This window comes from Zootoca vivipara, chromosome 7 (genome assembly GCF_963506605.1).
Source record: "Zootoca vivipara chromosome 7, rZooViv1.1, whole genome shotgun sequence".
Lineage (NCBI taxonomy): Eukaryota > Metazoa > Chordata > Lepidosauria > Squamata > Lacertidae > Zootoca > Zootoca vivipara.
The window spans coordinates 31,118,903-31,132,731 of NC_083282.1; the positions used below are offsets into that span (position 1 = coordinate 31,118,903).

Genomic DNA, 13,829 nt, shown 5'->3' on the forward strand with positions numbered 1-13,829 from the left:
CGAATGAATGTAGCCACTACACTGCTGAAGGATCCCTGTGCTAACATGGGCATTGTATTTATTTGCATATAAAACTCTTATTTTCATTTAGGCAACGTTAGTTGGTTATCTTTATTGGTCTTTTCACACACCAAGTCTTTTTTTATTTTATTAAGGGTTTTCTTGGTTTACAAAGATATGTGCAATGTCTCTCTTAACATTTTTACAAATCAGTTTCATTTGTTGAGACATTGGTGAGGGGAGAGGAAGGAATGTAGATGGGGGGAGGGTGTGGGATGGTCGGGTGACAATGTTTCTATTTTGCTTAATAAGTGTGGGGTTTTTTGTCAGCGTCGCTTCTGTAAGTTCTCTGCTGTTCACTGTGTTCCTTTGATGGTGAGAGATGTTGGGGTTGGCCTAGGATATGGTTGTTCCTTTGTGGTTGGCTGGGGTGGTCTTTGTTTTGTGTGTGAGTGGGGTGGGTAAGTGTTTTGGGAGTCTTTAGATCTAAACGTACGCCACTTTTATAGTGAATTTGGTAGACTGCTTTATCAAACATTCAACATTCTTCCCATGATGCTGATGCTGTAAGTGAGAACAGATTTCGTCCCAGTGGCAACCTATGCTTGAGTAACCAAGTGTATAGATTTCTTGAGTCTGTTGTCATAAACAGCATTTATACAGCTAACAGCTTCATCATACTAGTGCTGGAACGTGGATATGTACCTGGGCCCTTTCTTGGAGCCAATTTTCTCTCAAGCTAGCAGCATCAAAATATGGAGGCTCTTGTGGAATAAAGAGACTGCGATTTAAATATGTAACAGTCCCTTTTCATTAAAGCTATAAACATGGAGTTCAGCAGTTATTTGTTGCAGCACCAGTCTGTACTATATAATTTTATCCTTATCATTACAATTCAGAGCCACTCGGTAAAATAAGATGCTTTTATTCAAATAAGCGTCAAACAGAAACACTCTTGAAACTTTATAAACTTCCTGGTAGGAGGTAATAATGCCTTATAGTTTTGCCTCTGCATTGAAAGGTCACTTGAGGGCAATACTTTCTGATATTTATGCATAATGCATGAAAAGAAATACTGCATGTAATAATTATGAATGCACCAGAGTGTACCCTATAGTCAAGGCCTTGAAAAATACGTTGCTAATGACTGAGAGCTAAATGATCCCCCCCCAGCTCAGTTTAACATTTTTTCAATGAAAAGGCAATTTATATTAAGCAATAAAGCATTTGCAATCTATTGCTAGAACAGTTAACAAGCAGTTTGTTAGAGCAAACGGTCTGTGTCTTAACTGTCAGCCAAGAGATCTGTTGTTAATTCCTGAAAACCACTGATTTGTGATTATTCCTTAAGTGGCATAAGGTGATACTTTTCTCCAATGACTCAAAAACTATCCAAGGGGTTTCTAGCACCAGTCATGATTTTCCCATGCGGAACTACTGTTCAATGTGTTCACTATCACGCAGTGCTTGAGCCTTGGTCCATATCAGCAGTATTACAGAAAAGCATTATCAGCTTTCCATTCCTTTATTAGTGAAGGTTGCAGAAAAATGCTTCGACAGCAAAATCCAGTGGGTAGGATGCACCTAATGAGCCCTGTTAAGTGAAAGCCCTGCACAGACACTTCTGCTTGTGAAACAGAGCTTACCCCATCCGCACCGGCCCTTCAATTTGGGATTATTCTGTCTGGCAAGCTGATGGAACAGTCAGAAGAGTTCAGTGGTGAATTCTACCCACTATGTTTCACTCCTACAAACATTCCCGGAAGGAAGGAAGGAAGGAAGGAAGGAAGGAAGGAAGGAAGGAAGGAAGGAAGGATCTATTACAGTGTTGTATGGGAGCAAAAGGGAACCAGGTTGGCTGTGACAGCTTAAAAAAACAATGATATGCTAAGCCCCGGGAGCAGGGCTTCCAGAGAAGACAAGGAGCACAGTAGCAACCACAGCCTGGACAAAAGGTGGCAGCTCAGGGGGAATTAAGAAGAAGAAAAGAATCAATGTTATGAAACCTGAAAGCAAAAGCCAACGTACAGGAAAATCAATACATCTCAGAGCAAAATACATAAAAATGATAATCTAAAAAACAATGACAGAGTGTTAAAGAGGAATGAAACGGAGGAGGAGATAGAACCGGGAACAGAATGCAACAGAAAATGGTGGGAGGTTTTATAATAAAAAAGAGAAAGTAGGAAACCAGAAATAACAATAAAGAATATTTTACTAAGGAACATATCACTCAGTCAAACAAGAGTGGGAAACGTTTCTAAAATAGGCATATAAACTTTGATATTTATGGCTTACAAATATATTTTTCCTTTCTCTTTCTTAGAGCAATTGGTTACATCATGTCTACATTATTCTACCCAATCATCACCTTCATCCTTATTGCAATCTGCATTTCTTACTGGGCAGTGACAGCTGTGTATCCTTCTTTGAGTAAGAAAGGTGTCTTGGTGCTTCTTGCATTCCTAGGTCAGCATTTTAGCACTAAGCCAGAAAATAAGGAGAGTGCCACCTCTTCTAAAAGAAGCTACACTGAGTGTGCTGGCTAGTGGGGAGGCAGAAGAGTCCTCGCCCTCGGTCAATTTTATGTCTCAGTTGAGTCAAGTCCAAGCTTGGCAGGAAACTGGTGTGGAAGCTTTTTTTGGGTTGCATATCCTGGGAAATCCCCACAACATTCACCGGGTGTTCTTGAAGTGTTCTTATAACAGTGACACCTGAACATGTTATGAGATTGATGCATACTTTCTCAGCACCACATTCTGGATGAACTTTGTAGGGTAGTGGAATCTCAGTTTTGTATTACTGATACCACATTGCATTTGGGAAAAAAGCATCCCGGAAGAGTAATATTTATAGCTTTTTCTCTCTCGTCAAAGCGATCACCTGGAGGTGTATTTTTATTTTTTATTCTTCTGTATCTGCCCATAGCTTTCCCTTTGGTCTCCATATACAAAGTCATTAAATCATACTGTTTCCTTTTCTGTGCTTACCCCCAAGGTTACCCCACTGCTGTACTTGTTATTAAGTAAACTGCTTTACTCTCCTGTTGGAAGTGCTTGCAGGCACAGTAAATAGGGTTGTAGAAAGTGCATTCGCACAGTGGGTATCATATTTTATGCTAGACATGGAAAGGCAGAAATTAAATGTATTCTCTATGGCTTTCCCTGTGAATGCCAAGTATCTCTTGTGCTATGTTTCTCTGTTCAGAGTCTGTGATTCTGTTTCCTACTTAACCCAATTAAATCAAGCTTTCTAGCTACATCCGGAGAACCTGTGTACAAAGTCATGGCTAATCAAAGCCTGTGCAAGTATGCAAATCTGACCTGCTACCCAGAGGTAAGCAGCATTTTATTTTATTTTTGTAAAATGCTATGTGAATTCTAGCTCTTTTTGAATGTCCTGTACATACGAAGTCAGTTTGAAAAACAATGCAGGTTCTCCACTCCCTATACTTTCTAATACTAAAACTGCACACATGAAAATCATCATCATTATTATTATTTGTGTGTCTTTGTTTCTCAATTTGATCCTTTTACATGGTTTTGAATGTATAGTATTTCATGCATCGCGACTTGCAGTTATTTTTATTGATCATGGATTAATAATTCTTTATTGTAATTGTTAAGAGTGAATTTCTATTTAATTATCATTTGCTGGGGTTTTGAGTTAATTTTATTGTGTGCTATTACTGTATATTCTAAAAGATTATTAAATATTACTTTATTTAATGGAAGTCATTCCATTTTAAAACTATGTTTTATTATGACCTTATGTATTGGATCAGGTTATTTATAAGCTGTGTGTTCTTCGTTGTATATTTTGTTGCTGTATAATAATACAGGAAGGTGATATACAAATTAAAAGAGAGATGAAATGAAATGAAACCTATATGTCCCACTTATTAACCATTTAGTTCAGGAGTCATCAGTATCTTCTGTAGTGCCTATGGAAGGTCTCATTAAATATCCCCTCAAAATCTCAGAATAAATTGAAGACTGTTTGCTCCTCCTGCTCAGGTTGTGTTTGCATGGGCTTGGTCTCTCCATAGAACATGCCCACATTTCATGGATTGTCAGGACTGGACATTGACTGTCTCTTTCCTATTTGATCTCAAGAGTACAGTGGTACCTCGGTTTATGAACACAATTGGTTCCAGAAGTCTGTTCATAAACTGAAGCGTTCATAAACTGAAGCGAACTTTCCCATTGAAAGTAATGGAAAGTGAATTAATCCGTTCCAGACGGTCCGCGGAGTAAGCGTTCATAAACTGAAGCAAACTTTCCCATTGAAAGTAATGGAAAGTGGATTAATCCGTTCCAGACGGGTCCGCGGAGTACTTAAACTGAAGCGTTCATAAACTGAAGCATGGGTGTAATTGGTTCCGGAAGTCTGTTCATAAACTGAAGCGTTCATAAACTGAAGCAAACTTTCCCATTGAAAGTAGTGGAAAATGAATTAATCCGTTCCAGATGGGTCCGCGGCGTTCATAAACCGAAAATTCATAAACTGAGGTGTTCATAAACCGAGGTTCCACTGTAGTGCAAAAAGCTTCCCCTCAGTGAGTGAGTTTGGTGGTGGTTGGTATAGGTGCCTTTCTCCTATCAGAGGTAGAGAGGATACACCCACAACATTTTGTGGTACTCTCTCTCTCTCTCTGCTCCTTTACTTGAGGCAACCATTTTGTTTTGTGCCACTCCCACAGCAGCTATTTTGTGTTATGCCATGCACCAATGGCAGCCATTTGTGACTGGCGCCCACAGCACTTTCTCAAGATCCCAAATGGGACCAAAAATGTTGGCAGCCCCTGATGTAGTTACTTTATTGGCCCTTAGTTCCATTAGGAACCTTCTGTATTACCTGTGTCTAGCTACTGCCATGGGCAAGATACTGGACCATCGCTGCCAGCCTTTAGGACTATTCTCATGAAATCATTTGGCAGATGAGATTTATTAATGTGTTGATGATTTAGAATTGTACTGAAACCTTTTTATATCTCCTTATTTGTGACCTCTTCCCCCTCCCCTTGTCCATAGACATTCAACACAACCAATGTAACCAAGCTGTGTCCAGGAGCCCAGTGTACTTTTGCTTTCTATGGTGGAGAAAGCCTGTACCACAGATACATCTTAATCTTTCAAATCAGCAACGTGTTTGTGTTCCTCTGGCTGGTGAACTTTGCCATTGCATTGGGTCAGTGTACTCTTGCTGGTGCCTTTGCCTCTTACTACTGGGCCTTTAGAAAACCTGCTGATATTCCAGCATGCCCACTCTTTTCTTCATTTGGACGAGCAATACGGTAAGTTAAAGAATCACTCGTCCACATTCATATCTGTTTCTGCTTTTAGAAACCATGCCCTATACCAGGCACCCCCAAACTGCGGCCCTCCAGATGTTTTGGCCTACAACTCCCATGATCCCTAGCTAACAGGACCAGCGGTCAGGGATGATGGGAATTGTAGTCCAAAACATCTGGAGGGCCGAAGTTTGGGGATGCCTGCCCTATACCTTACAATGAATAGTGGCTTTTAGAATCAAAACAATTACAGAATTTAATACACCGCTATACTTGCAAGTCCAGTTGGTATACCAGAAGCAGTGCATGTCGTAGACTAAGACCACTAAGTTGCCCTCCCAACATCACATCTTCGCTGTGGGGCAGGTTGAAGCCATGCAGCACACTAGCAGAATTGCCAGATTGGTATTGGGGGGGGGACCCTGACAGTGCAACCACCTGGGCACGCCCTACCTCCATCCAGGTAAGCAGCAGCAACATCAGTGTAGGAAGGGCAGCTCTGTAACTCGGTCCCATCATAGGCCCTGCTTACCAAATAAAGCCTCCTCTCATTCATTCAGCCTTTCCCATTTGCTGCTTTTCATAAGTTATTTAGAATATTTGAATTGTACCCTCCCTTTAGCCCTGGAGATAGGAGCAAGCTAGAAATCAAAAGCAAAAGAAAGGAATACTTTGTGTATACATGATTTATTAATATAAGAGAATTATTTAATTCCAGTATAGGAAGCTGCATTTTGCAATCCATGGCTATACTGTATTCATAGTTTGGAGAGGGGTGGTGGGAAGTTGTGTCAGCTGCCTTACCTGTGTTGTTTATCATAACAGCGCTGTGTCCAAAAACATATCTCTTCCTGATTCGTACCATATATTTTTCCTACTAGATATCACACTGGTTCCCTAGCATTTGGCTCTTTAATTCTTGCAATAGTCCAACTCATTAGAGTAATCCTGGAATACCTGGATCACAAACTCAAAGGTGAGTTTCATGACATTGCACATTCTCTATTCCCACTGAGCATATGGTATATATTTGCTGTGAAAAGCTGATAATCATCTCTTGAGCTCATAGGCTAGTATGGTTCAGAAATGTGAGCCACAAGCTCCTGTTTCTCTTTTAATGGTGGGAAATACAGTGTGCATGCACTGTGAATGCATCTGTGCAGTAACTGATGAGGTTTTCTTTTTTATAATAATCGTTCGTGGAATGCTCAGGGTGTCTGTCGTTTATGCTGCTTCTCCTTTGGATGAAACAATGGCCTGGTTCTCATATCACATTAAACTTCAGTGTACTTGTCCACATTGTTGAAATGTTCTCGGCTCTCCTCCTGCTGCTATGTGTGAGGCTTCCATAGTCTGGCTCATCATGGTCCAGAGTTTTTTTATTCTTTTCCCCCAAAACCACAATCAGTAAGCCCAAGAGCAAACCTTGGTCACCACTCACTGGGCAGAAACAAATGACGAACTCTAGTTAGGACACCACAACAAGCTGTACTTTAGTAAGGCAGCAGGTGGAGAAGTGACAAAGGAGCAGAGTGAGAATCCTTTCAGAAGTCTGCACCAGCACAATGTGCATTCACAGTAATCCACAGTTTGCTTTTACAAAAAAAAAAAAGCAGGGATGGAGTGGAATGGGAAATCCTAGTACCATTATCAGTTCTGAACTACATGTCAACAACAACAGCTTAAATGTGCTGTGTGGCAAATCCAGTGGTTCAGTTTTGTGCTGGCTTCGATAAACTGATAAACTACAGCATGGTAAATTCCACATACTGTAGTGCTTTTTAGGGGATGGTAGTCATCAATAAGAAGTACCATATCCTCTGGCCTTTTTGCTGCCCATGACAGCCATTGTGTGCTGACACCCACAACACTTTTATCAAGATACCAGTACTGACACACACACCCCTTTTTAAATACCAAAACCCCTCACAAAACACTGTACATACTTCTTGCGAATCAGTGAGAAGGCAATCAGCCAGCAAACCCACACAGATGTCCTGGTGCAAACCAAGTCAAATCAAGTATGGGCAATGTTTTCCATCTTCTTATGTTTTCTTCTTTCTTAAGAAATGTTTCCTTTCCCCCCTCCTGCAGGCTCACAGAATGTCTTTGCTAAGTTCCTCCTTTGCTGCCTCAAATGCTGTTTCTGGTGCCTGGAAAAATTCCTCAAATTTATCAACAGAAATGCCTACATCATGGTATGTATTTTCTCTGTCTTCTTTTCCAGTATGCTGCTGTTTCCTGCCTGAAGACCAGTTAGTGGTGTGGCAAACACAACCCCCTAGTGAGCCTTATTTTAAACTATAATATTTAGCGATATCATCTTACTTAAAGTAAACAAAACCATAGAAAGAAACAATGAAAACAATGGTCATGTTTGCACATAGCACAACTCCTTAAACTGAGCTCTTCCTTTAATCAAGGGTTTAGCATTATGTCTAAACCAGTGCTCATGGTTTGTTTCACCCCAAACAAGCCATGATCTACAGCCAAGGTTTGCAATTCCCTTACCGGTCATAGTCTCTTTGGAAGAAACAAACAATGAATGCTGATTTGCATGTACAACTAAGGCAGCCAATTCAGCCCTATGTAGAGTGCATTGCTGTAGTTTGTTTGGATTTGTGATTAAGGTTCTTAATGACAGGTGTGGGTACCAAGCTGTTTTGGGTCGCACTGCAAAGTTTCCTTGGTGGTTTATTTCTTCCAGACAATTGGAAGACTCTCTTTTTTCAGACTTGTGTTTAAAGTCAGTCTTAATATTTTTGCCTTAAGCAGACATATGTCCAGGTCCATTGTCATATTCTGTGCTGCCAATCATCTGCCTGTATTTTTGGCTCCTTTACAATAACTCAAATTGTCCATTTGTGGCTTAGCTTTAGAGAAAATATTTCAGTATCTCTTAGCAGGGCACTTTTGGGGCTCTAGTAGAAATAAAACTTGAAAAGCAAACAGAGCAGGGTGAGGTGCAGATGGATATTTTTGTCCACAGAGAGGAAATAACATCTTTCTTTCCGTGTAACTTGCCATACTCATAGGTCTGGCCCCTAGTGCGAACCCTTTTCATAATGGGGCTTTCCTGCAAACATGTTAACAGCTGTTAATATTTTGCAGATTGCGATTTATGGTAAAAACTTCTGCACATCAGCAAGGGAAGCTTTCTTTCTGCTCATGAGAAACGTGGTAAGGTAAGGGGCCGTGGATTCCATAATCTGTGGACTCGCCATTTAAAACATGATAAATGTGTTATTAAAATGGGACACCAGAGGGTGCTGCAGAGCAGCGAGCCTCCCACAGTGGGAAATTCCTGTTAAGCTTTATACAATGTTTTAATTTAAATGGTTTAGAGCATCAGTGTAGATCCAGCCTGTGTGACACCTGCCACTTCAAAAACATACTCTACTAATCTATTAAATACTCATACCATTGCCAACGTTGAAGGCCTAGGCTGCAGTAGCAACAGAAGGATCTGATGTATTGCACCATACCACTGCAGGAGGGAGGAAGAAACACCCTTTTGAATGTTTCCCCACATTTAAAACAACAACAACCAATGAAAAAAGCTAACATTAAGAACAGTTTTAGTTTTGCATGATTCTTTCTGCACTAGATCTCAACTTGCATGGAGTTTATATATATATATATATATATATATATATATATATATATATATATATATATATATAAAATAATGTTGGGATTTTTACATAAGGGGGACATTAAAAAATGTCCTCCCCCAACACTTACTTTCTGAATTGGTATAGTACATTCCGTTACTTCATTCTGTTGCTTAGTTAATTAGTTGAGCAGCTTTTAAGATACTAATCAGAAAGCGAAAGAGCACCCACCTTTCCTCCACTATCTCAGAATATAAATCTTTTCTGCCCTTAGATTAATTAGCATGTTTGAACTCTTATCTTTAAAACTAGACTCTTCAGCACAGTGAACTATTACATTACATGGTTGCTTTAGAATTAAACTTTTCAAATTGGTTTTCACACCAAAGCTTCTCAACGATTTTAATGTTGGCTGAAAGTAGCCCTGTTTTAACTTTTGGAGTTAAACCTTTTGCAATCCTGTTCATTATCTCTGTTCCATAGAGTTGCAGTGCTGGATAAGGTGACAGACTTTTTACTATTCCTGGGAAAAATTCTTGTTGCTGGAGGTGTGGGTAAGTCAACAGACTCTCAGTTTAATATTTTCAGCTTGGTTGAGTTAAAGGAATGGCTTGATAAGGAGCTTTGACTGAGGCTGAATCTAGACACATCAAAGAAGCGTTTTAGTTTACAACGTTGTAAATTTAAACAGGGAAAACAGGTAGAGAAAAATGAGGCTCTACATCGCCATCTGGTGGCACAATGTTATATTGCACATACAACACATATAAATCGCTTTTTCTTTACCAGTCTAGCTGAGTACTGAGACCTCTCTGATTTGGGCACTACTAATTCAAATGTTGTAGCCTTTTTAAAACCTGAGCTTTGTTCATGTAAATCTTTGTGGGGAAATCTCATTATCTCAGTGTCTTGGGACGTTCATTAATCAGATAAACAAGGGGCTATTTAGATTATTTTACTGGCATGAATCTAAACCAACAGCAAGCAAAAGAATTCAGGCCACAATTAGATGGGAATAAGGGAAGAAATGCATGCAACAAGAAAAACAATGGTTCCCCAAACCAATATTTATCACATATCATTATGTATGGGGGCATTTCCAGCAGAGGACTAGTGACGATGCTTAATCCACTCCATGGCTGGCTTTTTAGCCCTTTTTTTCCAGCTGGCCTTCAACTTCTAAACTCAACTGGAGCCAAACAGTTGGGGGGGGGGATGTGGGTATGACTATATGACCAGTGCTGAGACACCCTCTTCTTTGTGCTTTGCTGAGTAACAGTTGAATTTGCATGTAAAGAAACCCACACACACTTTGATTTATTATGGGCCATTTTGAATGAGCCCACACCACTGGCATGAGTGGGGTAAACATACCAAGAAGCCTTGCTTTCCTGTTACAATTGAATCAAGGATGAACAAGTCAACAACAACTCATGGCTTAAAGTTGGCTAGTGATTGTTGGCTAAAGAAAGGCTGGCTTAGCATAACATGCAAATGCAGTCAGTGTGTAGTTCTGCCTTAACCTAGGTTTTTAGTACTGAGGGAATCCCCTATATTCACAGTGTTAGGCCAAAAGAGGCTTCCTTCTTTCTCCTTAAATTTTGCAACACGTGCAAGAAATGCAACACTTTGTAAGCAGTAACATTTCACTGCTTCTCTGAATACTTTTACTACCTGCACTTCAAATTGTGGGAGATCATTTATCTCTACAAAGAGCGTATATAAAAAATAAAAGGCAGAAGGTGTGGTTCAGTAAATAAATGGAAAGGGAGCTACTCAACCGTATCCTTCAGTTGTCATGTTTAGTTATGCAGCTCCTCAAGCCATTTGACCTCCACACCTCGATGGTTTAATTCCTGAGGACTATGAATTGGAGTTTCATAGAGACCTATAACTTTTTATTCATACAGTTGTCCAGGGGAGATATGAACTATTAGATTCCTGTAGTCAAACATGGTGCAAGCCTTGTCGTGGGTTCTGAAAGCCATAAAATAAGTAGGTACTAGCCATTCAAGAAATATGGTTAAATTGTTTGGATGAGAAACAGAAATCAGGTGTTATTTTAACATCTCCCTTCTAAATCTTTCCACTCTGATCTGGCTGAGGGCTATCTGATTGTGGAGGCAGACATCTGCAGATACATCCCTAAATGGGTTGATAAGTGTGCTTGAAAATGTCTGCTTCCTCTTGTGATTCCTGAAGGGCCACAGCTTAGCCATTCTTGCTCTGTGCACTAGCTAGAAAATAATGCTAATCATGCATAGAGAGCAGGGAGTAGTGGGGCAGATTTAATCCCCACCAAATAGCAGATCAGTACTGTCCTGGCTGCCCGTACATCATTTGGCTTAGGATCTGTGTATTTGTAATTAATGTGAAGAGATTTAATAAATTTTATTGTACCAAAATATTCAATTTAAACACACTCTTTATTTTCGCAATTTGAATTGATGATGTTCTGAAAGTTTGATTTTCACTTCTTTGTTGATTTTGAACTCTTAATTCGCTGGTACCCAACTTCAACTATAATGTACTGTTTGCTGTTAATGCACATTATTTTAAAGCTGTAAAAGTAAATGAGATTTGTCTGGAAATGCAAACCATGAAATAGTGAAATTGATTGTTTTCCTTGTGCTTAAGGACAAATCCCTTGGGCTAATTAATTTACATGTCTTTCACTTCCTACTTAGCACAGATGTTATCGGGAATTAATATCTCAATTTGTCATATAAAATGTTGAATCAGATATATGGAAATACACTGTAGTTAAATGGTTCTCCTAGAGTAAAAGTAGTTGAATTATTGTTTAAAAAATCAAATTTGGGTTTCTTTTCTCTCTTTTTAAAATTGTACTTTTCATTGCACTGTCTTCTTTACTTAAAAAAGCCAGTTTGATTCATAACATGGCATTATTGATTAAAATCTTCTGGTTGTGTGAATCGCAGATAATTAATCTGAATACAGTTTTGTCCCAGTACAAATACTGGAAATAATTCAAGTCAGAGTTAGCTGCTTGAAAAATCTTATCTTTCCCCTTCTTATAGGTGTCCTAGCTTTCTTCTTCTTCACACACAGGATACCAATATTCACACAAGAAGCACCATCACTGAATTACTATTGGGTCCCACTCTTGGTAAGAATATTGCTAAAGTTCTTAGAAACCAGATGATCTAGGCCTGGCACCTGGCACCCACCATGGCATGGCAAATGTTAGAAACCATGGGTCCTGAACTCCCTCATTCCCTTCCCCCCTTCCTCTAACAGTGACATCCTTTGCATTTTGACTGATGTCGGGCTTTTTCTTTTCATCTTGGGGCTTCTCACTGATACGAAGCAGCAAAGGGCAGAATAGATAAGTCCAGAACAAATACACAGTTGTATTAGTGCTTCCTGGAAGATATAAGTGGCACAGTCCATGCTTACCAGATACATGGCAGGGAAGAGAGGAGAGGAGAGGTCAGGGGTCAACATCATAGAACAAGACAGGGTTCAAAGTTGGGATTGGGGGGCGGGGTTCATCAAGCACCAAAGGATCTTGCATTAGTGAGATACCGAGTCCCATTGCTTGGGAGGGATGGTTTATTTTACATCATATCTAATTGTCCACTTAGGCAGGAAATACTTGAAATCCAATGAGTTTGCAAGATCCACAATTAAAGCCATGGTCAGGAATTCTCCTGAACATGTGGGAATAGGGCAGTAGGACCTCGAGGCAAACCCTGCCCTCAGTATTCCTGGAAGTTCTGGGTACTTCTTGTTGGTTTTTTAATGCATATTAATTGAAGAAACTCTTCCCCAAACTGGGAACCCTGATAGGTCTGGGTTCCTGCTTGCAGGGAGATTTATAAAAGCACATTAAAAACCCCTTTAGGCCTTTGCATTAATCACAGGAAGATCTGAAAAGCAGCTTGCAAGCCATGGACATTGCAGGCATCGCCTTCACCCATGGTTTAAACCTTTGTCTGTTCAGAAAATTGCCTGAACATAGCTCTTGTCTTCTCATGGTTTAATGTAAGGAATGCTTGTTTTCTCTATTTATTCAGACAATTGCAATCATCTCTAAGCAATATACAGAAACTCAATACAATGGGTTTTTTTAAAAAAAAAATCCCCAAATTATAAAACCAGAAATCAGAATGCCTGCTGGAGTTTTGTTTATTTAAGTCTTCGGTAGATGTCTGACCTAAACTGGAAGGGAGTTCAATACAATTGGGCCCATCAGGCTCCTGTGAATACAAGCAGTGCAAAGACCTCACTGATTAGGCAAGGACTTAAGGGATTAGGAGGTACCTGACATATCCTGGAGCCTAAGTTCTTAAGGTCCGTATAGTTAAAGCTATGGTTTTCCCAGTAGTGATGTATGGAAGTGAGAGCTGGGCCATAAAGAAGGCTGATCGCCGAAGAATTGATGCTTTTGAACTATGGTGCTGGAGGAGACTCTTGAGAGTCCCATGGACTGCAAGAAGATCAAACCTATCCATTCTTAAGGAAATCAGCCCTGAGTGCTCACTGGAAGGACAGATCGTGAAGCTGAGGCTCCAATACTTTGGCCACCTCATGAGAAGAGAAGAATCCTTGGAAAAGACCCTGATGTTGGGAAAGATTGAGGGCACTAGGAGAAGGGGACGACAGAGGACGAGATGGTTGGACAGTGTTCTCGAAGCTATGAACATGAGTTTGACCAAACTACGGGAGGCAGTGCAAGACAGGAGTGCCTGGCGTGCTATGGTCCATGGGGTCACGAAGTGTCGGACACGACTAAACAACTAAACAACAACAACAAGTTCTTAAGGGGCTTGTAAATTGATATAATGAGCACTCACACTTTACATTGTGGGTGCCCTTTGCGGTATCGCTAGAGTTCCCAGGGAGCTTACTGGCAAACAGGGGGTGGCTTGCCTCTCAGTGTTAATTTTTGGAGGTTC

The 13,829-nt window shown here is 40.1% G+C and overlaps 1 protein-coding gene across 3 annotated transcripts in view; it reads left to right on the plus strand.

Annotated features, from left to right (window-relative positions):
• Positions 1-13,829, plus strand: part of SLC44A5 (solute carrier family 44 member 5) — an 88,084-nt gene that overhangs the window by 59,942 nt on the left and 14,313 nt on the right. For 2 of the 3 annotated variants that reach the window (XM_035122672.2, XM_035122671.2), the window contains exons 14-21: positions 2,327-2,419; positions 3,249-3,336; positions 5,034-5,296; positions 6,175-6,269; positions 7,388-7,491; positions 8,405-8,478; positions 9,391-9,461; positions 11,949-12,037. In XM_035122672.2, the coding sequence (XP_034978563.2) occupies positions 2,327-2,419; positions 3,249-3,336; positions 5,034-5,296; positions 6,175-6,269; positions 7,388-7,491; positions 8,405-8,478; positions 9,391-9,461; positions 11,949-12,037 (877 nt within the window). Of the gene's footprint in view, positions 1-2,326; positions 2,420-3,248; positions 3,337-5,033; positions 5,297-6,174; positions 6,270-7,387; positions 7,492-8,404; positions 8,479-9,390; positions 9,462-11,948; positions 12,038-13,829 lie in introns of those variants that run through there. The other variant, XR_009557888.1, reaches the window with a different exon arrangement.